The 22,262-nt window shown below is 54.7% G+C and overlaps 1 protein-coding gene across 3 annotated transcripts; it reads left to right on the top strand.

The window, feature by feature from the left end:
• The first annotated feature begins 1,295 nt into the window (after positions 1-1,295).
• Positions 1,296-21,202, top strand: TMEM143 (transmembrane protein 143). Of its 3 annotated transcripts, none has more exons than XM_026481925.4 (8): positions 1,296-1,429; positions 1,782-2,022; positions 3,377-3,481; positions 11,921-12,115; positions 12,965-13,095; positions 14,052-14,331; positions 19,204-19,393; positions 20,136-21,202. In XM_026481925.4, exons 1-8 carry the CDS (start codon positions 1,302-1,304, stop codon positions 20,378-20,380), a joined length of 1,515 nt encoding a protein of 504 aa, XP_026337710.3. In that variant the 5' UTR covers positions 1,296-1,301; the 3' UTR covers positions 20,381-21,202. The 3 variants fall into 3 exon arrangements, with proteins under 3 accessions (XP_026337710.3, XP_044234127.2, XP_026337709.3); XM_026481924.4 differs by having other exon boundaries at positions 1,326-1,429; positions 20,133-21,202; XM_044378192.3 differs by lacking the exons at positions 19,204-19,393; positions 20,136-21,202 and adding an exon at positions 16,340-18,421 and having other exon boundaries at positions 1,320-1,429.
• The last annotated feature ends 1,060 nt before the right edge of the window (positions 21,203-22,262 follow it).

Genomic DNA, 22,262 nt, shown 5'->3' with positions numbered 1-22,262 from the left:
GAGGCGTGGGGTGAAGGAGCTGCCAGGGGTCCCAGGAATAGGGGCATGGGGTAGAGGGTTCTGGGGGGAGGGTCCCAGGAATAGGGTTGTGTGGGGTGATGGGTTTACCAGGGTTGGAGGAGTTGAGGCTTGGGGGTGAAGGAGCTGCTGGGGGTCCCAGAGGTGGGGGTGCCGGGCGAGAGGGTGGCTGAGAGTCCCATGAATGGGGTGCAGGGTAAGGGAGCTCCTGAGAATTCCAGAGATGGGGTACAGTGTGGAGGGGTTGCTGGGGGTCCCGGAATGGGGGTCCCAGGGGTCAGGAATGCAGGCTGAAGAGGCTGTCGGGTGAGGGGGCTGCCTGGGGTCCCAGGGATGGATGTGCAGGGTGAGGAGTGTGGGGAGAGGCCTGGGAGACTGGGGTCACATCCCTGACCCAGGAGCCAGGGGGCTCATTCTAAGGACTGTGTTCTCTGGGTGAGAAGCCGCGGGTAGGATTTTCCAGGGACTAGGGGTTGCCAGAATGTAGATCAGAACCCTTGGGAGGTCTGAACCAGAGGAATCCCTTTCAAGGTTTGGGGCCACAGCACCCATAATGGAGAATCCGGGCACCTCAGTGTGTATTTTAGGCCGGCCTCGTGATTTGGGGTTGTTTTCTTAGGATAAGGGCCTCCCCTCAGAATTCAAGTCCAGCTTTCTGAGAGTGCATTTCCTCAAGTCGGGGGGGTCTGGACCTTAGATGTGTGGGGAACATGGGCTCAGAATTTAGCTCTCCCCTCAGAATTAGGAGGTCATGCCCCAGGCACCAGGCTACCTTCTTAGAAACGGAGTCTTCCCTTTAAGGACCTGGAATGGGGGTGCTGGGACTTGGGGGCTGATGCTGCCTGACAAAGGGCCACCCCCACTCTGGAGGCCCGGTCTTCGTCGCTTGAAGGCCGGCTCTTCCTTCCGCCCACCCTCCCCTCCTGGTCTCTGGCGCCACCTCAGCGTTCTTTTGGTTCCGCTTTTTCCCGCCTTTTCGCTCCTCCACAGCTGATTGGCTGCGTCCAAGTCCCGCCCCCGCCCTTTCCCCGCCTTCTCAGGAGCGGACACGGGCGGGGGCGTGGCCTCAGCGGACGTTGGGCCGCCCGCCGTTGGCAGTCAGCGCGCGGGAGCCCTGCCCCGCCCCAGTCTTCCCGGGAGTCTCGCGCTCGCTCCGCCCCATTCCCTTTGAAGCGCGCACACAAGGAGACACCTCCGCAGCGCATGCGCTGCGCGCAAACAAGCAGGGAGAAGAAAGGCTGGCAGATTGCGCACGCGCAGTTGAGACAGGGCATTGGAAAAAGATGGACAGCTTTGGATGGCCCAGGCTTTGCGCATGCGTATTACTGCAGGCTGAAGCCGAACCTTGGGGACCCAGGACGCCTTCCTACACATGCGCAGGAGGCTCAATGACAGTCGAGCGTTGGCTAAGGTGAGGGAGAGGGTGGAGAATTGCATGGCCGGGGGAGGGCTGTCCTGTACCCCTTATGTAGCCTTTCCGAGCATCTCCTATGCTCCTAAGATCCACCTGCTGCCTAGACCCCGCAGAAACCCGTTGTACCACTACAGGGTCTCTGGGCCCGAAAAACGCCCCAGGACTCATGACTTCTGACCCCTGCCTGGGGCGCGGGCCACATGAGCGGTGTGGGAGAGCAAGGGCAAGACGCGCTGCAAGACGGGCAGATGGGCTCTGTGCCCTGCCTGGGGTAGGGACGGCCCCTGGAGGTGGAGAGGGTGCGTTTCCTCTAGATGACCTTTGACCCCTGTCCATTTCCCTCGTTCAGGCTCCAAGGAAAGGGGCTGGCCATGCTGCATTTGACCCGGGGGGTCTGGGGACCCAGGGTCCGAGTATGGTCCCTGTTGCCCACGCTCCTCGGGCCCCCCCGGGCCCTGTCGTCGCTGGCGGCGAAGATGGGGGAGTACCGCAAGATGTGGAACCCCACGGAGCCCCGCGACTGGGCCCGGCAGTACCGCGAGCGGTTCATCCCGTTCTCCAAGGAGCAGCTGCTCCGCCTCCTGACACAGGTACCGCCCGTCCCGGGTCCAAGAGCCTGGGGACTACGACTCCCGGCAGGCATCGCGGCGGCATCGCCCTACGTGCCATAGAGGGCTGTTCTGGCGCCTCCTGGGAGTTGTAGTTCCCTTTCCTTTTCCACTCCCAGGTGGGCGTGGCGTTGGACTGCAGGGACAGACCTGTGAGATGCTGATGTAGCAGCAATTCTGGACTCTAGCTTGGGGGAGGGGGGGGCTTCTCTGGGGCATGGTTTTTCCCTCTGCAAAATGGGTATAATGATTATCTTCATCATTACTATTACTACGACCTAATAATAATTATTATACTAGTGAAGCTATAATCATAATTATTATCACACTGTTTGAGCTCTTACTGTATGGCACAGTGCTAAGCATTTTCCACGTCTTGTTGAATCATCAGAACAACCCAGTGAGAGAGAGACTACCATGGTCCCTATTTTACAAATGAGGTGACTGAAGCAGGAGGAGAGAGAAAGTGACTTACTCAAGGCTATGTCATTGTGGCCCAGGTTAGAACCAAAGTGGTCTGACTCCAGAGCAGGGCAGGGACTATGGTGTCTCGTGAGGCATTAGGCACCTGCTCCACTGAGAGTCCTGGTCCAGCTCCAGAGCTGAGCTCTTACCCCACTCTCATCATCCTACTTGTCATTATTGAGGATTATCATTCATTCATTTAAAAATTACTTATTGAACACCTCCGTACATACTAAGGCCTGTGCTAGATTTTATCCACAAGCACACACGTAGATATCGACACACATACACAAACACGTGTGTATGTATGTGGACACAGAATGGCATCACATTCTCCCCATCGCTCTCGGAAAAAGAGGTTGTGATCCTCTGTTGCTGATAAGGGAACAAGCTCAGAGAGAGGTGAAGACACTCACCTAGGGCACCGAGGTAGGAAGCATCAAGAAGCGGTTAAATATGTGTGTTCTGGGTTGGAGTCTCAGCTTCTTTTTATACAGATATTGTGGCCCTCAGCAAGTGCTTCCCCCGAGCCTCAGTTTCTCCTTCTGAAAAATGGGGGTTATAATTCCATGCATCTCTGTACAGCCTCTGGAGGATAATAGGCCAGCAAACAGAGGCTGGTACACAATAAGCATTGTGTGAATGTCAGCGAGCGAGTGTCAAAGCAGGAACTTGACCTTCTAGCTCTTTCTGCTGCTTTCCGCTACGCAGGGCTGGCTCAGTTTCTTGGTCAGTAAAATTGGCTGCCCCCCACCCCAAGCAAAACAAAATCTGAAAAAGCCCAGATCGTATGGACTGCCAGGGAAAGAAATCCTCCCTGTGAGGAAGGGGTAAGAAGCCTAAAGAGAAGTTTTGCTTCCTGAGGTAACAGGAATTCCACTCCAGCCCTGCGGAGAAAGCAGCTTTGGAGGACTTTGCGGCCCACGTGGACTTCTGCACCTTGTTCCACTACCACCATATCCTGGCCCGGCTGCAGGTGAGGACCAGGCCCCCGGCGCCTTCCTTGGTGTGCTTGTTTGCTTATTCATTCATTCAGTAAAAATCCTTTGAGCCCCTCCTTGGAACCTGGCCCTGCTCTAAGCACGGGGGACACAGCAGTGAGCAGGACAGATGAAGCTGCATCCTCGTGGAGCTGACATTCTGGTTGGGGAGACAATGAGTGAATGAATGAATGAATATAAAATGGGATGCCCCAGAGCCGTAAGTGCTGAGAACAATGAAGCAGAGTAGCAGGATAGAGAAGGATGACATGAGGGCCTGTTTTATACAGGGTGGTCAGGGAAGGCTTCTCTGAGGAGGTGACAGGGGAGTTAAGACCTGGGTGAAGACAGAGAGAGAGCCTGATGGATGTCTGGTGGCAGGGGTATGGTGGGGGGTGGGCACATTCTAGGCGGAGGGAAAAGCAAATGCAAAGGCCCTGGGGTACGGAGAGTTGGAAGAGCGGGAAAGGGAGCACCATGGCTGCAGGGCAGTGAGCGAGGGAGAGTGGGCAGGAGACGAAGGCAGAGAGGGGTTGGGGGTAAACTGTTGCCTGGCCCTGTGGGCAGTGGTAAGGACTTTACTCTGACTTTAGGTGAGCCGGGAGCCACAGGAGGGCTCTGAGCAGAGGAGGGACATGTGCTGATTTAGGTGTTAACAGGATCCTTCTGGAACAGATTGTCAGAGGCAGGGAGATCTATTCAGAGTCAATTATGTTTGTCCAGGTGAGGGATAATGGCAGCCCCAGCAAGAGTAATAGCAGTGGAAGTGGGGAAAAGTGGTCAGACGCTGGTAATGGTTGGAAGGCATCAGCATTTGGCTGTGCGGGCGGGCGGTGAGGGAAAGGAAAAAGTCAGGGGGTGCCTCCAGCAGTTTGGGCCGTGCTCCTCTGGAAGAATGGGGCTGCCATTTACTGAGATGTGGAAGACAGGACGGGGGCGGGAGGCAGCTCTGCGGGGAAGACGCGAGCTCTGCTTTGCACTTAGGAATCGGAGTTGCCTGTTAGACAGCCAGGTGGACAGATGGACCCGAATGTGGGCTCCGGAGGCCACAGGAGGGGTCTGGGCTGAGAAGCATCCCCTGGGAGCATTCATATGGTACTAGATGAGGTCATCAGGGGCATTAGCTGAGCCCTGGGACACACCAGCCTTGAGATCGGGAAGGGGAACTGGACCCGGTGAGGGGGACAGCCAAGGAGGAGCCGGAAAGAGAAGTGGAACCCCAGGGAAGGGTGATGTCGGCAAGCCACATTCTCCATATCCTACCACTTCCCCTCCCAGGATCCTGGCTGTGTCGGGGGCTGGGAGGGGGGGTCCCTGAGACAGCTATCGGCCTCAGTGATTATCTCTCCATGACTCACAGTGCTCAGAAAAGCTGTTACGCTCACAGTAATAGTTTATTACAACAAAAGGATAGCGAACAAAATCAGCAAAGGAGAAAGGCCATGGGGCGGGGTCCAGGAGAGGCCAGGCCAGCTTCCTGTTGTCTCTCCCAGAGGAGTCTTGCAAGATGACACATAGTTGTCCTGCCAATGAGGCATGACAACATGTACGGAGTATTGCCCACCAGGGAGATTCACCTGAGCCCTGATGTCCAGGATTTTTTTTTTCTCAAGATTTTATTTTCTTGATAATCTATTTATTTTCTTTATAATCTCTGCACCCAATGTGGGGCTCGAACTCACAACCCTGAGATCGAGAGTCAAATGCTGTGCCAACTGAGCCAGCCGGGCACCCCAACTGGTGTCCGGGATAGTTACTGAGGGTTGGTCGGCGCTTGCCTGGCTGACTTTAGCTACTCAGTCACCAGGCCCGCCAGGGGTCAGACTGCTACTTGGTGGCCCAAGGCCCCACCATGAATCACATTGTTAGCGTGGACTAGCTGCTGTGGCCCAAGGCCCCAGGTCAACCCAGACACTCTTTATCAGGCAGAACATTTCCAAGGGCTTAGAAGTTATCCCAGGAGCCAAGGCAAGGGCTGGTCCTTTGGAATGTGCAGGGTTTGGACAACCCAGGCCTGCTGCGTCAACCCTTTGCTGCACACTGCCACTGCCCTCCGGCACGTCCCCTCTTTGGTTTGAATAGGAGCGACCACAGCCCCTTGCCACTGAGCACGCACTCCGGGTCAGGCTCATCGACTCCTTCCTATGGCATCGAGGGGCAGCTGCCCTTAGCCCTGTTTGCAGAGGCCGACACTGAGGCTCTGGGAGGGCATGGCCGAGCCAGGATTTGCAGCCGGGTCCGACTGTCTCCGGGCCCCGGCCATGGGTTCCATGAGAGGCAGGGTTTAGTTATTTAGAAAATCATTTTATTCTATAAACATTTACATATATAGAAACACAGAAAAACATATACAGTGATGATGCATATTCCCACCTGGGCAGGAGATTTTAAATGGGGACGCTAAGAGGGGAAGGGAAGGGTGGAAGCAGAGGCAGGTGAGACACCATGGGGGACCCTTTGCTGATGACCTAAGCCCCTTGAGGAAGCTGCCTGGGGCAGGAGAAAAAGAGCTGGCTGCGTTGTTTACTAGCTGAGCCACTGACCTTGACGGGTGACCTCTCTCCGCACCTCTTCTTTCCCTTACTCATCATTGAATTCATTCAGTGGGTACGTATGTATGCATTTTAAAGATTCTTTCTTTCTTTCTTTTTTTTTTTTTTAAAGATTTTATTTATTTATTCGACAGAGATAGAGACAGTCAGCGAGAGAGGGAACACAAGCAGGGGGAGCGGGAGAGGAAGAAGCAGGCTCATAGCGGAGGAGCCTGATGTGGGGCTCGATCCCGTAATGCTGGGATCACGCCCCGAGCCGAAGGCAGACGCTCAACCGCTGTGCCACCCAGGCGCCCCAAGATTCTTTCTTTCTTTCTTTGAGAGGGAGAGCAGGGGGAGGGGCAGAGGGAGAGAGAATCCCAAGCAGGCTCCGCGCTCTGCACAGAGCCCGACGTGGGGGCTCAATCCCACGACCCCAGAATCATGACCCGAGCAGAAACCAAGAGTCTGACACTCAACCGACTGAGCCACCTAGGCGCCCCTCAGTAGGTATTTACTGAGCACCTACTGTGTCCTCCAAAATGGTTCCAGGTCCTGGGACATAGTGGTGAGCCTGACGGATGTGCGTCTCTGCCTTGTGGGCTCACGTTCTAGTGAGGGAGACAGACCTTCAAGAAGGTAAAGAAGCAGGGGTGCCTGGCTGGCTCAGCCAGTAGAGCATGCAACTTTCAATCTCAGGGTCGTGAGTTCAAGCCCCACGTCGGGGATAGAGTTTACTTAAAAAAAAAAAAAAGAAGAAGAAGAAGGTAAAGAAGTAAAATGTGTTAAGAGGTGCTAAGTACTAGGGATCAGGTTGCCAGAGAAAGTTCAGGACACCCAGTTGATTCACTTCCAGCTGCTGCTGTAAGAAATCACCATAACCTGGGGGGCTCACAACAACAGAAGTTTGCTCTTGCGGAGTTCAGGAGGCCTGAAGTCCAAAATCAAAGTGTGGGCAGGGTTGGTTTCTCCTGGAGGCTCTGTGGGGGGACCGTCCCATGCCCCTCTCCTCGCCGATGGTGGCTGCTATCCTTGGCCTTCCTCAGCTTAGAGACACAATAGTCAGACACCTCTGTCTCCCATCTTCACGTCACCTTCTTCTCTGTGACTTTGTGTGTCCTTTTTTTTTTTTTTAAGATTTATTTATTTATTTATTTGACAGAGAGAGAGAGAGCCAGCGAGAGAGGGAACACAAGCAGGGGGACTGGGAGAGGAAGAAGCAGGCTCCTAGCGGAGGAGCCTGATGTGGGGCTCGATCCTGGAGCGCCAGGATCACACCCTGAGGCGAAGGCAGATGCTTAACGACTGCGCCACCTAGGCGCCCCTCTGCGTGTCCTTTTCTGTCTCTTATGAAGGGACACTCCTTCAGGGCCCACCCTAATCCAGGATGATCTCATCCTGGGATTCTTACCTCATTAGATCTGCAAAGACCCTATTTCCAAAGGAGGTCATATTCTGAGGTTCCGAGGAGACGCGAATTTTTAGAGGATACTGTTCAACCCTCTACACCCAGTTAAATTTGAATTTCAGATAAGCTGTGAATAACTTTTTTTTTTTTTTTGTAGTATAATTATGTCCTATGTCATACAGTCCTCAAATACTGCATGGGACATACTTAAACCGAAATATTGTTAGTTGTTGATCTAGAAATCAAATATAACTTGGTGTACTGCATTTAATTAAAAAAAATTTTTTTTTGGCTAAATCTGGTAATGTTAATTAAGAAGAACAAGAAAGCAGGAATGTTTTGTAATTTTTAGGTACAATAGTTAGGGAAGGCCTCATGGAAGGGGTGACATTTGAACAGAGACCAAAAGGAGGCAAGAGTGAGCCATGAGGAGTTCTGCGGGAACAGTAAGTGCAAAGGCCCTGTGGCAGGAGTGTATGTATGTATGGTATGTAGGATGAACAACAAAGAGGCTGAGTGAGCAATGGGAAGAGGGCTAGAAATGAGGGCAGAGATGGGGCTGGGGCCCAGATCCTACAGAGCCTCGTGGGGACCCAGTGAGGACTTTGCTTTGACTCTGAGTGAGGTGGAAGCCACCAGGGGGCTCTGCGCAGAGGGATGGGAGCTGACTTCAGTGACAACAGGTGCCCTCTGGCGGCTGCCAGGGGCATAGACTGGGTTGGGGCTGGAGGATGGGAGCAGGGAGACCAGTGCCCAGGCCACCGCAAGGGTCCAGGGGGTGTGGGTAGCTCAGACCTGGAGTGCAAGGGGGTTGCAAGCGGGTGGTGGTGAGAAGTGGGCAGATTCCGGATCTATTTTGAATGTGGGGCCATCAGGATTTGCCGATGGGTTCGATGTGTGAGAAATAGAGGAGCCCAGGCTTTGGGCCCAAGCACCTGGAAGGATGGCCTCGGCCTCTTCTGAGCCGGGTAAGGGAGTGGGAGAAGCAGGTCCGGGGAGGAGTCTTAGGACCCGTTTGGGAGGCAGTGGGTTTGAGAGGAGGCCCGTCAGATGCCCGCGTGGGGGTGTCAAGAGGCCTGTTGGGCGTCCGCGGGCAAGCGTTGAGTGGGCTCTTGGGGGGTAAGTCTGGAGCTCAGGAACATCAGCAGCAAATTCAAGCACGCGCCTTGCCCCAGGGAGCTGAGCTTGGGTGGTGGGGATAATTGTGAGTCAGAGACTCTCTCCCAATGAGCAGATAAATTCAGACAGTGAATTCACTGGGCATGGCTCGTGCCCACAGATAACACAGCTGACCTTGGTTTCTGCACCGAAGTCCGTGTGCAAACTGGCAAAACGCGCCCCTTTCCCTCGCCTGGTTCTGCGTAATATGGTAGTTGCTAGCCACATGTGGCTGTTGAAATTTGAGATCATTGAAATTAAATAAAATTTAGAAATTCCTTTCTTCCATTGGATTCACCCCATTTCAAGTGCTCAGTTGCCACCTGTGACCAGTGGTAAGCTATTGGATGGTGCAGATCTAGATGTTTCTATCATTGTAGGCAGTTCTGTTGGCTGGTGCTGCTCCGCATTCTTTATTTCCATCTGAAAGAGTGACAGGATAAATGTATACGTCTACAGCATCTAAAATGGTGCTTATTAGATCTGGCACATTTGTGCAGTGCACAATCTGTCCAACCTCACAAGGCGGCTCTTCTCAGCCTAAGGAGTGGAGGAAGGCTTTTTGAGAGTGATAAGGGAACTGGAATATCGTAGAAGAATAGGACTTCAGTAGGGGACAGGGATGGGGGACAGGGGTGTCTCTTAACAGCATGTGCAATGTCCCTGTGCCTGGAGGAACTTAAACCAGTGTGGCTGGTGTTGAGCCACCAACGGAGATTGTGGTCTTAGGTCCTCAGAGGCCTTGCAGGACACAGAACAGACACAGGACACATGATCCTATTTCCTGAGGGCAGTAGGAGCCTTGGAATGAGATCGACGTGGTTAGATGTGTAATTCCTGATATACCACTTCCTGGCTGTGTGACCTTGGGCCGTTACTTAACCTCTCTGTGCCTCAGTTCCCACCTCAGTAAATGAGGATAACAATAGTACCATTGTCAAAATGTGAGAACAACCTGCTTCAAACAGTCCCTGACGCTTGGTAAGCGCTTTATAAATGTGCACTATCATTTATTACTGTTGTCGTTATGGTTTGATAGAATCTTGGCTGCTGGGTAGAAAGCAGATTGTTGGGGGTGGGGCAAGGGGATTTGGGGAGACCACTGAGAAGGCTGTTAAACTCCTCCAGTCAGGAGGAGGAGATGGGGGTGTGGACGGGGGCAAAATGGTGATCTGTTTTGGGGGTAGAGTCAGCAGGGTTCATCGTGTGGGGGAAGGGAGCAGCAGGGGTCACCTGTGACATCCAGGGGTCACCTGTGACATCCAGGTTTCTGGCCTGGAGCCCTGGCTGGAGGTAGATGGGAGGTGCCCAGAAGAGAATTTGGCTCGCAGTGGATGCCTGATGAATGCAGATTTCTCTCTTCTCGGGCTCTGAGCTTCCCTCCCCCTCAAACTGCGGCTCAGTCCTGGCAGTGGAATTTCTCAAGGTCACTCTGTGAGTCCGAGAACTTGGCCTGTGGGACCTGAAGGGCTTCTGGCGCAGGCCCCAGCGTTGGGCCGGAGTCCTGTCGTCGGGCAGCACGCCCCAGCCCTGGGAGTTCGTTCAGAAGGGGATTTGCTGAGGCTTGGCTGTCCTGTCTCCCTGCTCAGTGGTTTCCATGGCCCTGGGCCTTCCCACCTCCAAACTTCTGCCAAGGGCGTTCCTCCCACTTGGAGTACCTCTTTCCTTCCACTAATTCAAAATTACACCTGGCCTGGACAGGCTGTTCCTTAGGGCTACCTGTCCTGAGAGACACGGAGGGTTGGGCTTGTTTATGGCGTATTTTCTGGACCAGTGATCTCCCCAAGAGGCTCGCTGTATAGTCTGGGACAAGTCACATGTCATCCTGAAACCAGCAAAGAGGCTAGGCATCCAGAGACTCCCTCCCTTGTTCATTCATTGAGTCAACATTTTTTTTTTTTTCTTTTGTGGGCAGGGGGGAGTGGTGGGTGCATAAGATGAGATGGGCAGAGCTGAGGCCAGTTTGTGCGGGACCTCGGAGGTAGTTGACCATTTCTGGTATTTATGCCAATCGCAGTGGGGAGTTCCTGGGGGAGAGGGTGCGGGATCTGTTTCTAGTCTAAATAACCTCTTTGTGGCAATTTTGTGGAGCCGGTTTGGAAGTGGTGAGAAGAAGCAGGCAGAGCAGAAGCCCAATGCAGTTGTTGAGGTGGGAAGAGAAGGTGGCCCGATGAGAAGGTGGCCGTGGAGATGGGTGGGGGGCGGGGCATGAATTCAAGGGCGACACAAGGGTCTAGCCAGTGAACTTGCTAAAGGATTGGATAGAGGGGCCAAGGGAAGGAAAGGATCAAGGATGCCTCCGAGATTTCTGATCCGAGCATCTGTAGAATCAGGGGGTGCCGTTTCCTTTAGGGAGAAGGCTGGCAGAGGGAGAGGAAGAAATGAGGCATTCTCCTCGGGCCGTATTAGATGTGGGATGCCCTTTCCAATGGGGAGGTGTCAAAGAGATCATTGAATATGAGGGTCTGACGCTTGGGCTAGAGGCCAGGGCTGGTTGTGGGGGGAAGAGGTCTGGGAGAAGAAACCCAAAATAGTGGTTTTATTGGAAGATGGGGGTGGGAGGATATGACGTGTGGCTCACCTTGCTGCCATTTGAGATGACTGACATCCCAGAAGAAATGTGAACTGGAGAGTTTGCATTTGTCAGTATAAAGGCATAGCTGCTGTAACAAGCAGACCCCACTACAAGATGGTTTAAAGGAAGTGGAAGATTCCTTCTGTCCCTCTTCACGGTCCGGTGGTGAGTGGGCCAGGGTTCCGCAGGAGGTTATCCTAGGACCCAGCATCCTTCTGTCTTATTGCTGTGCCATTCCTTAGAATGTTGTCTTCATCTCCGTGTGGTCAAAACTAAGCTGGGGGCAAAGCAGTGTTTTCAGCCGGCAGATGAAGGAAAAGAGTGGAGGTCAGGGGAGCAATAAACGAGGGGAAGTTGGACCCAGCCTGCTCACGTTCTATGGATGAAACCTGTCTTCTGGCCACACCTGGCCTCCAGAGAGGCTGGGAAACGTATTCTCCCTGCACATCCCTGCGTCCACCTTCCCCTGCATTCCTGGGGACAGACGCTCGTGCCCCGGAATGGGGTATCGGGTCTGGAACCTGGAGGATAGGTCTGGGCTAGAGATGGGAAGTTGCCCGGAGATACACAGAGAGTCACAGAGCGGTGTTTAAAGGCATAGGAATAACGAGGCTACTTAAGGTGAGCTCGAAGACAGAGAGAGAAGGGGAGAGGGCCCCACACTAGCCCAGGGGCACCCCATCACCTAAACTTGGGGGGGCTGGGAACAATCCCTCATGCTTGTGCCCTAGCCCATTTTTCTTCTCTCTGACTCTCTCTTCAGGCCTTGTATGACCCCATCAACCCCGACAGGGAGACCCTCGACCAGCCTTCGCTTACGGACCCCCAGCGTCTGTGCAACGAGCAGGAGGTGCTCCAGGCTCTGGAACCCCTGCTGGCCCAAGCCAACTTCTCCCCGCTCTCGGAGGACACTCTGGCCTACGCACTGGTGGTCCATCACCCTCAGGATGAGGTCCAGGTGCCTGTCTCCCAGGGGACAACTGGAACTCCCAGGAGGCCTTGGGGCAGGGATGGAGCCTTTGGGGCAGAGGCTGCTGGGAGTTGTCCTGAACACAGGCCATGAGCCCACAGTAGTGTTCTTTGGTTAATTAGAATAAGGTACCTGTTTCTCAGTCACTGCACTGCCATCTGTTGGAAAAGTATCATAATATACGGCTCTTCTTAGGACTAGAGACTTTATCACCATCTGCCAGAAAACTGTAATAATAAATAATACAAAACGCTCATCCTTAAAGTCAACAAAATTAAAATACAAATACTAAAATCTTCCAAAGTCCCCCATTTTAGTGATTTTTAAGATACGCTTTTTTTCCAAAGTCATATTTTATTGTCCGAAATTGGGATATGACTTATAAGTGGTGGTGTGGCATAGTTTAAATTGGCAATATATTTTCTCTTTTAGTTGCTTCATAAAATAATGGAATATCCAATTGACAATCGTATTACAATATATACATGTATCAAAGTAATATGTTGTATGCCTTAAGCTTACACAGTGTTACATGTCATATTTATTCAATTAAAAAATAATAGAGTATCTTAAAATCAGTAACATCTTAGATTCTGGGAAATGTGGAAATAAAAATGACTATGACGAGGAGGTAAATGGTGCCATCTTAGATAGTATCCCCTTGTGCAGTATACAACATGAGCACCTGTACATGGCTATCCTGCCTAGACACTGGGTGATGATAAGCCTGGGAGAGGGGTGGAAATCACTGAGGGGAGGGGGATCTAATTCTAGTAGCCTGCGCTCTCACCCTAGCCCATGCTCAGCTGCCTTTTCTTCCTTTGTTCCCCTTGTCAGGTGACAATAAATTTGGATCAGTATATCTACATGCAGTTCTGGGCCCTGGGCCAGCGAGTCGGGCAGATGCCCCGTAAGTCCAGCGTGGGCTCCAAACGTGGCTTCTTCATCAGGTCGCCCCCTGCACAGAGGTGAGGCGGCCCTTGTTCCCCAGCTGCAGCGAAAGGGAGCAAGGTTAGAGTCGAGAGGGGACTGACAGGTCAGTGTCTGGATTTGGGTGTCGGGACCTGGGGGGGAAGTCAAGAAAGGGGTGGGGATATCATCCAAATGTTGCCTTTTCTTCCCAAGGGAAAATAAGAACTACAGTGCCCAGGGGAAGAGAAGGGGTAGGGACATTTCTCCCCATTTTCCAAATGAGGACGACTGAGGCTCAGAAAGGAAAGGCCACATTCTGAAAAAATGGCGCAGCCAGGATTCTGGTGAAGGTTATATTTTTAACAGAGGCTCCTCTAACACAGAGCAGGGTCAGGAGAGCCAGATCTCTTGGGCCTGTAAATTACCCAATCTTTCTGGAAATCAGTTTATCAAATATGGTCATGAGTCCAAAAAAAACCAAACCAAACAAAAAACCCAAAGACAAAAACAACCCAAAAAAACACAAAAAACCCTCCTATCCCTATATACCGCTCAGTAGTTCCACTTCCAGGAATCTATTCCAAGGAGATATTTATACTTGCAGACTGTGTGTTTAATTATCTGTCTCTCACGCTGGACTGTGAGCTCCACAAAGCCGTGGCTGACTCATTTTGCTATCTCTCCAGAGCTTAATAGCGCTCCCTGGCACCTCGCAGACGCTCTAAATTAAAAGTAGAATTTGAGTTTGAAAAATCACCAACGAAGAGATTTGTATTCAGCGCCCAGTCCGCCAGTACATAAAACCAGAAGCCATCTGTGTGTCCAGTAACAGGGGATCGCACGACTTAACGGACGCCCTGCTGTGGGACACTTGGCTTATGTCTGAGGTTCCTCCCGCCACCATTCAGTAGCCTCTCCAATGAGCGTGTGACTCCAGAGCTAGAGAGAGCGTCCCGGGGCCGCAGGGCGCTGTCCTGACCCCCCCTCCTGCCCCTGGGTCTTCGTCCCTCAGGAGATACTTCAAGCGGGTGGTGCTGGCGGCCCGAACCAAGGGGGGGCACCTGGTGCTGAAGAGCTTCAAGGACACGCCCCTGGAGGGCCTGGAGCAGCTGCTGCCCGAGCTGAAAGTGCGCACGTCCGCCGCGCAGCGCGCCCTGCTCAACCTCACGCTCTTCGTCTCGGGCATGATAATGTTCGTGAACGTGGGCATGGTGGTGCTGACAGACCTCAAGATGGCCACCTCCCTGCTGCTGCTGCTCTTCGCCATGTTCATGGGCCTGCGGGCCTCCAAGGTGAGTGGGCGGCCCCCGGCGAGCTTCTCGGGTCCCCGCTTCTGGGTGTTCAGCCGGAAGCTCAGGCCACCCTGCAGTTTCGTTTCTTCCGTGCATTGTTCCTGCCTCGTGGTGCCCTTCATTCCCTCCCTCCGTTACTTTGTCATTCCCACCTTCTGTCCCTCCCTCCCTCCCTCTCTCCCTCTCTCGCTCCCTCCCTTGTACTCAGCACAACCTTGGGCAGCTTTCTTAATCTCTCTGCGCTCCGGTTTCCTCACCTGGAAAACGGAGACCAGAGTGAGACCGGCCTTGTACGGTTGTCCTGAGGATATAATGAGGGGCGCCATGAAAAGCACTGGGCACAGTGCCCGGTATGCAGTAGGCGCCCCGTGAGTGTTCCCAGCCCGTCATTAAGTGCCTGTTTTAGATGCATTTTAGTGACGTGGGGAAGTTGTTTCAGAACCCGACTGCCTGGGCTTGAATCTAGCTCTTCTGTCTCTTAGCTGTGTGACCTTGAACAGGCTGCTTAACCTCTCTGTGCTTCCGCTCTCACATCTGGAGAGTGGTGATGACAAGAACCGGATTCATAGGGTTGTTTTGGGGATCAAATGAATGAATACGCATGTGATGCTGAGAACAGAGCCTGACATGTAGTACAGAACGGACTATATGAGAGTTAGCCATCATTGTTATTATTATTATTACTAACTGGGCTGTTGTTCTCTGAGTCTGAGCTTCCTCATCCTGGCGGGATGTCATTTTCACCAGGGGAGCTGTTTTATAAATGCGGGCTCCTGAGCTCCAGCCCAAATGGACTGAATTGGAAACTCTGGGACGGGGGCCAAGGAAACTGTATTTTTAACACCCTCCCTTCCTGATTCTGCTACATGTGGACGCATGGCCACCTCATACAGTTGCGCAGGTTGTTCACCATCCAAGGATTCGAGGCTGAGGGGATGGGTGGGGGCTGAAAGCTAACTTGTGCCAGGTGCGCTGGCTGTGTCAAGGCTGAGTCAGCCCAGAGGGGCTGCCTTTTACTGATTCTCCCCAGGGCTGGCGCTGGCCCCAGGAGTGGGGACTGGTGTGTGGAGTCCGCTGTACTTGATCATTCGCTCGCTGGTTCATTGGTTTTCAAGCTGTTTACAGCCATCCCAGCGGGGTCTTAGGAGGACTGGTAATAAATCCCACAGATAATAGCCAGGCTGGGCTGGCTGAGAGGGTGACAGGCTGGGGGTGGGGATAGCAACTCCTGAGAAGGACTAGGGGTCAGGCTGGATTTAAGGGAAGCTTTGAAAGGGGAGGACTGAACCCCGTGGAGAAGGGGCTGAGTGAGTGCAGCTTGGGAGATCTCACAGGGCTGGAGTCCGGGGTACAGGGTGGAGAAGTGAGGCCACAGGGGGTGGTAGGGGACTTGAATGCCAGAATAGGGGCCCTGGGCTTTTTCTGCAGGGCAGCAGTTGCCATGGCAGAGCTTCTCGAGCACAGAGGGAGTGCAGCCACCACGGAGGGGGTGGGGCTGTGAGACCAGCGGCAGGGAGGCTGGTGAGGGGTGTCCACTGGTCTGGGGGGGCACCCAGACTGCCAGCCCCAGGTGAACCATGCGTCCCACCTCTCTGAGGCCCCAGGGGGCTGCGGAGCCTCTCAGGATCTGCAGGGTCCCATTTAAAACCCAGTTCCCTAGCTAATTTAGCCTATCCATTAAATGTTTTCCCCTGCTCCGGGCTAAGCTCCAGTCCTTAAATGTGGGCCCTCTGAGCCTCCCTCCAGCTGCCCCACCCTGTGCACTCTTGTCCCCTCCTGTGTGTCCATCACTCCCAGATATCTGTCTCTGGTGCAGGCTCCTCTCCCAGAGTCCAGACCCCTGTCCCTGCCTGCTCCCTGGACGTGCCTAAGGCCTTCCAACACTCACGCACCCCATCCCACTGAGCTCAGGATCCTTCCCCAAACCCCCTTCTCAGGACTGTGCTCAGACCAGATGCGGGGAGCCGATTTTGCTGTAGCGCACCTATCCCTCTTTCTTCCCCCCCAGAAGAGCGCAGCCATCTCTGGTTTCCATGGGCAGCTCCCTATCATCTCAGATCTCCTTGCGCAGCCTGAAGCCGCCCAACTCTGGAACAGCCCCCTGGAGGGCCCATCGCACTCCCCTCCAGCAGCGGCTCCCCATACCGCTCCTCTCCTGTTGTGGCTCTCCATCTGTAGAGGGCCCTGCCCCCCCCCCCACCCCCGGCCCTGGCTAGACCCCTGGAGATGGCCCTTGCCCTGCCTCCCAGTCTGTCAGTCCCCAGCCTGTCCTTCCAGCCCCGATTCTGCGCCCATCTTGTTCCCTCTGTCCTGGCCCCAGCCCAGGCCTTCCCAGCCTCCCCGGTCAGTCCCATCCAGCCCTCCAGCCCATCCCCAAGGGCCCCAGAACTGGCTTTACTCCTTGCTCACAGCCTGGCCCCAGAAACCCCGTTTCCCCAGCCGCATCCAACACAGTCGTATGCTTCAGCTCCAGCAAAACGTACTGCTAGCACCTTCTCCTGCTCCCCACTCTGCGGCTTCCCTTCACTCCTCTCCCCTTTGCAGATGCTGTTCCCTCTGACTGAGATATCCTTTCTCCCCTGTTGGGCTGGCCATCCCCTGCTCACCGCTTATCCTCAGCTCAGAGGCTCCAGGAAACCTTCCCAGCCTTCTTGGGCCTGGCTGGTGCCCCTGTGAGCTGCCGCCATACCCTGGCCCAGCACAGAGCAGGCCTGGGGTTGTTGAGAAGCAAGCATCCCGGGGATGCATCAGGGCCGGTCCTGCTCTGCAGGACAGACTGTCGCATGCCTCACGGAGGTCGCAGTGGCCACTGCAGGAGACTTGCGGCCAGTTGCTCATCTGTGGGACACAATGTCCACCCTGAACCTTGAGGATGTTTTCTAAGAACAGACTAGGGTGACTTGGCTTGTTCTGAGGCCCACAGGCCCAAAAGAGAGGGCAGCTCAAGGGTAACGTTCGGGGTAAACTGGCTCATCAACATGGGCTGAATTCAGAGAGGAGGGGCAGGAGGGGAGAGGGAGAAATCTTCAGGGGCCAGGCCACGCAGGGCCTTGGCATCAGGCCAGGCAGCGTGGACTCTCTGAGGGCACTGGGGAGCCATGGCAGGACTGTGAGCGAGGGACGAGCAGGGTCAGCTCTGGGGCTGTGCAGAGACAGACCGGCAGGGGCAGGTGCAGGGGGACGGGGCCAAGAGAGTCAGGGCAAGAGGACAGGGCTAGGGACCGACAGGCTGCTGAGGAGGGAGCGAGGATGCTGCCAGGGGTCCAGCCTGTCACTGGGCAGATGGCGAGGCCACCCCAGATCTGGAGCACAAGAGAGGGGGATCTGGTAGACTGGGAGGTGGGGTGAGGGGCCACAGTGAGTGTTAAAGGGAACACCCAGGTGGCAGCTGTTGTGTCCTCTCCAGGAACAGAGGTCTGGCCTCATCGGAAGCATGACCAGCCCACTTAATGTCTGAGAATTCAGCTGCATTAGCTTGGCAGAACAGACAGAAAACCCAAGGTGTGATTCGTCCCAGACGGTCCCTAACACACGCAGTTCCCGCATCTCGCCTCCCACCAAAGAGATGGCAATTCGTTCCAACGCAGGGACAGACACCGACCGTGCGGGACCTGTAGCAAGGGAGAGCACAGTCGCACACAGCCGTGTCAGCAGTCCTGGGCAGGTCATTTGAGCGATTTCCACGGCTCTGCTGACTTCAGAGGCATTTCACCTCAGGTCCCAGTGTAAGATGGGCAGACAGTACATGCCTTTAAAAGACGACACCCAGCCTGGAGTGAGGTCAAATATTCCACAGTAGCTAACGTTGAAGTGCCTGTTACGGGCCTGGCGCAGTGCCAAGTGTCTCATAAACCTTATGTGGATTTCTGGAACCTTTTCTATCATCTATCTCATTTCACTATCTCATTTCCCCGGAGGACTTAGGTCTTAGCCAAGGGCTCATAGTTGGTAGGGGGCAGAGTTGGGACTGCCCCCAGGCCTGCCGGCTACTGGACCCAGCAGGCTTGAACGCATTTTGTGATGACCGGAGCTATCGGAGCAATCGGAGTGGAGGTTTTTAGTGTGAGCCCCTGAGGGCACCGGTGGGCTCTCCTTTCCCTCCTTAGGGACACCAAGGATGGGGAAAGGGGTCCAGCGGAGGAGGGGGCCAAGGGTGGGGAAGGGGGCTGCCCATTAATAGACAGCTGGGCCCCAGATTTGCCCCCCCATTCTCCTTCCCCCAAAGAGGCTTGGAGTACTTGTTTTCTGTTAACACTTCTCTTGACAATTTAACACTGGAAACCTTTTTATTATGGCAAAGTTCACGCAAACAACTAGAACAGTATGATGAGCTCCCGTGTGGCCCGCATCCGGCGTCTATAATTATCCACAGTCCATCAGGTTTCACCTAAAGACCCCCTGCTCTCCCACCGCTGGGTTATTTTGAAGCAAGTCCTAGACATATCGCCTGGAAATACTTTAGTAGGTGTCTAAAAGATAAGGACTTAAAAAAAAATCCTCGTCACAGAAAGTTCCAAGGCTAAAGCTCAAATCGTTTGGAAATCCTTGAACAAATCTATTAATATGTGGCTCCGATAGGCAACCCAGTGAAGCGGTTGCTGAAAGCTGTTGGTGGCGCAGGAATCGTTGGGGCGAGAGCGTGTGTGTGTGTGTGTGTGTGTGTGTGTGAGTGGGTGTGAAATGCAAATACTCGGGTAGTGGTCCTGGGGACCTGGACCCAGGGGGTCTGGGGGGAGCCCAGGAGCCCGCGGGAAGGACCATCCCAGGGCTGAGTGACTGCGGTGTGGGGGGGGGGGGGGGCGTGGGGTCCCAGGGGACCTGCCCCTCCCCCCCGGGCGCCCGGCTGAGCCCGCGGGCGCTTCCCGCCTGCAGATGTTCGGACAGCGGCGCAGCGCGCAGGCCCTGGAGCTGGCGCACATGCTTTACTACCGCAGCACTTCCAACAACTCGGAGCTGCTCAGCGCCCTGGCCCTGCGCGCGCAGGACGAGCACGCCAAGGAGGCTCTGCTGGCGCACAGCTTCCTGGCCCGGCTGCCGCGCGCCGCGCGCGGCCAGCCCGAAGGTAGGACTCGGCCCTGGGATCCGGCGCCCGGTGGTGGGCGGCGCTGCCCCCAAGGACCGCCCCTCGCCCCGCCCCTCGCCCCGCCCACACCCTCCACCACCCCTGCCCTTTGCCGCTCTGCCCCCGTCCCATGGCGGCCTAGTAGTGACGTGGCCCCACCTGGAATATCCTCCGTCGTGTCCCTACAGGGTCAAGACTCCCTCAGCCCCGCCCCACTGAGACACCACCCCCTCGCTGCAGGTCCAGCACTCCCGGCTCCCACCGGTGATCTGACCAATTCCCTAGGGGACTTTTTCGGCCCTCTGCAGATGGGACTCCCACCCCCCACCCCCCGAACGCAGCTTTCGATCTGGATGGACCTGGTTCCTCCCTGGAGTGACCTCCCTATCCTGACCTTTTCCTGAATAAGGGTCTTGGATCATCGGACTCCTGGTGTGGCATGCCCTCCTTTGCTCCCAACTTCCCTAGCGCTCCTTCCAAAAGAGACTCTTGTCCTCTCCCGATGTGAGCCTCAGGTTGTCTCCTTCCCAACAGGAACCTCCCTGACTTGTCCCTAGATGAGAGCCCCAGAGCTGTACCGTCCTAGGCCTTGTCCCACTTACTTGCTAGCCTCAAGCGTACCCCTGGGCTTCTCCCAGACCCAGACCCCTCAGTTCCTTTCCCTGTGCCCTCCCTGCTGTCCCTTCCCGGTCCTTCAAGGCCCCAGTCACCTCCCTCACAACACCTGCTTCTCTCCCAGCAGAGACCTCCCAGTGGCTCCAATCGGAGGTAGAGCACTGGCTCCTGGCCCAGTCAGGCTGTGACGTGGCCTTCAACGGAACTCGGGCCCTGGCCCACCTGCAAGCCCTGACCCCCAGCATCGGGATGTTCCCACCTCCGGGTTTCCCCAAACTAGACCCGTTGCCCACAGTCGTTTCTGAGCCCCCCCAGCCCGCAACCTTAAGTGACAAGCCCAGCCTTGCTCAGCCACCTGGGGAGGCACACTAAGCCCCGCCTCCCCACGATAAGCTGTCAATCAAAGCTACTATGCTTGCCCCTCCCTAACTTCCACTCACCCACAGGCAATCACTTCCGTTACACAGTATTCTTAAACAAAGCTAGCAATTGAGGCAGCCTACGGTTGCTAGGCACCCCCCGAACAGCCAATCAAAGCTTTTTGGCTCTGCTTCTAGGCCGTCCCTTAGTCCCACCCCCGCCGTAAAAGTCCAAACAGGGCTTGGCTGAGAAGGAGTGTCAGCCAATCACAGCTGTTAAGTGTTACAAACCACTAGGCACAGTTGTTAAACTGTACCCTTCCGAGGCCATAGATCGCTGTCTTTTTAGCCCGCTCCGGGCAAAAATGTCCAACACGTTCACCAAGGCGGAGCCCCAGTCCACAGCCAATGGGAGCCGGTTAGCCCAGCTCTCTGGCCAACTGCCAATGACAGCTGCTGGGCACTGTCAAACTTAGGCTGCCAGTTGTCGCCGCATAGAAGCAACCCATCAGAACTTCTAAAGGAAACCTGATCTTTCTATCAATTGCCGCAGCTCGTAAGGCAGGCTTTCTGGTCAACTGCTGATCAACTGGTCCAGGCTAAAGGGGTTGGGAGCCTTGGGTCAGGCAGAAAACCGTGGGTCAGGAGGAACCAAGACTTATTTCCACTCAGGCCCCAACAACCTCAGGTGCCTTTCCTGCCCAGGTCCCGCACCCTTTCTGCAGAAACTACCTCGGTCTGGATCTTTCTTCCACCAGTGGCCTGTGCAATATTTATTGGTCTGTCAATTTCTCTCCTGTCCCCTCTCCCAAAGGAATAAATCATGTTTAATAAATCTGGATGAGTGGGATGGCTGCAGGGGTTGAAAAGAAGGAAAATATCAGAATCCTGGAAAGGAGATACTCGATCTTGGGGGAATGCATTTGGGTGGGGCCTAGGCAGAGAAAGCTGTAGTCCTAGGGAGAGACTGGGTTCGCAGTTGGTGAAATAGACTGGCTGCGGGTAACGGAAGAGGATCTCAGAGAAGACCTGGTTCCTGAGGAGAGGCCCTGGTTCCCCCAAAGACTGGGTCTTATGAACAAGGGAGATAGGACAGCCATGTGCGGTTGTGCAAATTGTTCATTGCACAAAGGCACACAGCCAAGTCACGGGCGGATGTAAAATCTAGCCATCTCCCCCCCTCCCGACCCCCACATGTGGCCTGGTGGGGCTGGGTAAGCCGGGGGGGGGGGGTGCCATCTAATTTTTACTAAGGTGTCATATGGGCTAGCGGCAAAATTGGGTGGGGGAGGGGAAAGAGGAGGAGCTGGCTCCTAACGGGGGAAGGTGTCTGAGTTCCAAGATGGAAACAGAGAAGTCTTCCCAGAGTTGGGGGGGGGGAGGGGCGGAGACCAACAATCTAGAACAACACACTCCCTGCCTGGTTGAGAGAAAGACACCCTTGTACAAGGAAAAAGAGTACAGGAAACCCACATGCCTGGTTCTTCCCCACAAGTGCCTAGAGGTCTAGACTCGGGAGGAATCCTGAGACGGAAGGGCCCAGGGCCTCAGGTCTGTGTAAGGGAAAAGGCAGCTGGGACCCCGACTTCCTGTGTCCTGGTTTAGAAGGGACTGGGGGGGGGGGGTGTGCCTGGGTGGCGCAGTCGTTAAGCGGCTGCTTTTGGCTCAGGGCATGATCCCGTCGTTCTGGGATCGAGCCCCACATCGGGCTCCTCCACTGGGAGTCTGCTTCTTCCTCTCCCACTCCCCTGCTGTGTTCCCTCTCTCGCTGGCTGTCTTTCTGTCACATAAATAAATAAAATCTTTTTTTTTTTTTTTAAAGGGACTGGGGGCCTGGAGGGGCTGTCCCAGGTTCAGGAAAGATCAGGCACGAGCAGCCTGGGTTTCTGGAGGAG

This window comes from Ursus arctos, unplaced genomic scaffold, assembly GCF_023065955.2.
Source record: "Ursus arctos isolate Adak ecotype North America unplaced genomic scaffold, UrsArc2.0 scaffold_19, whole genome shotgun sequence".
Lineage (NCBI taxonomy): Eukaryota > Metazoa > Chordata > Mammalia > Carnivora > Ursidae > Ursus > Ursus arctos.
The sequence above is the reverse complement of the archived record's forward strand: the minus strand, read 5'-3'. Positions and strand labels throughout refer to the sequence as shown.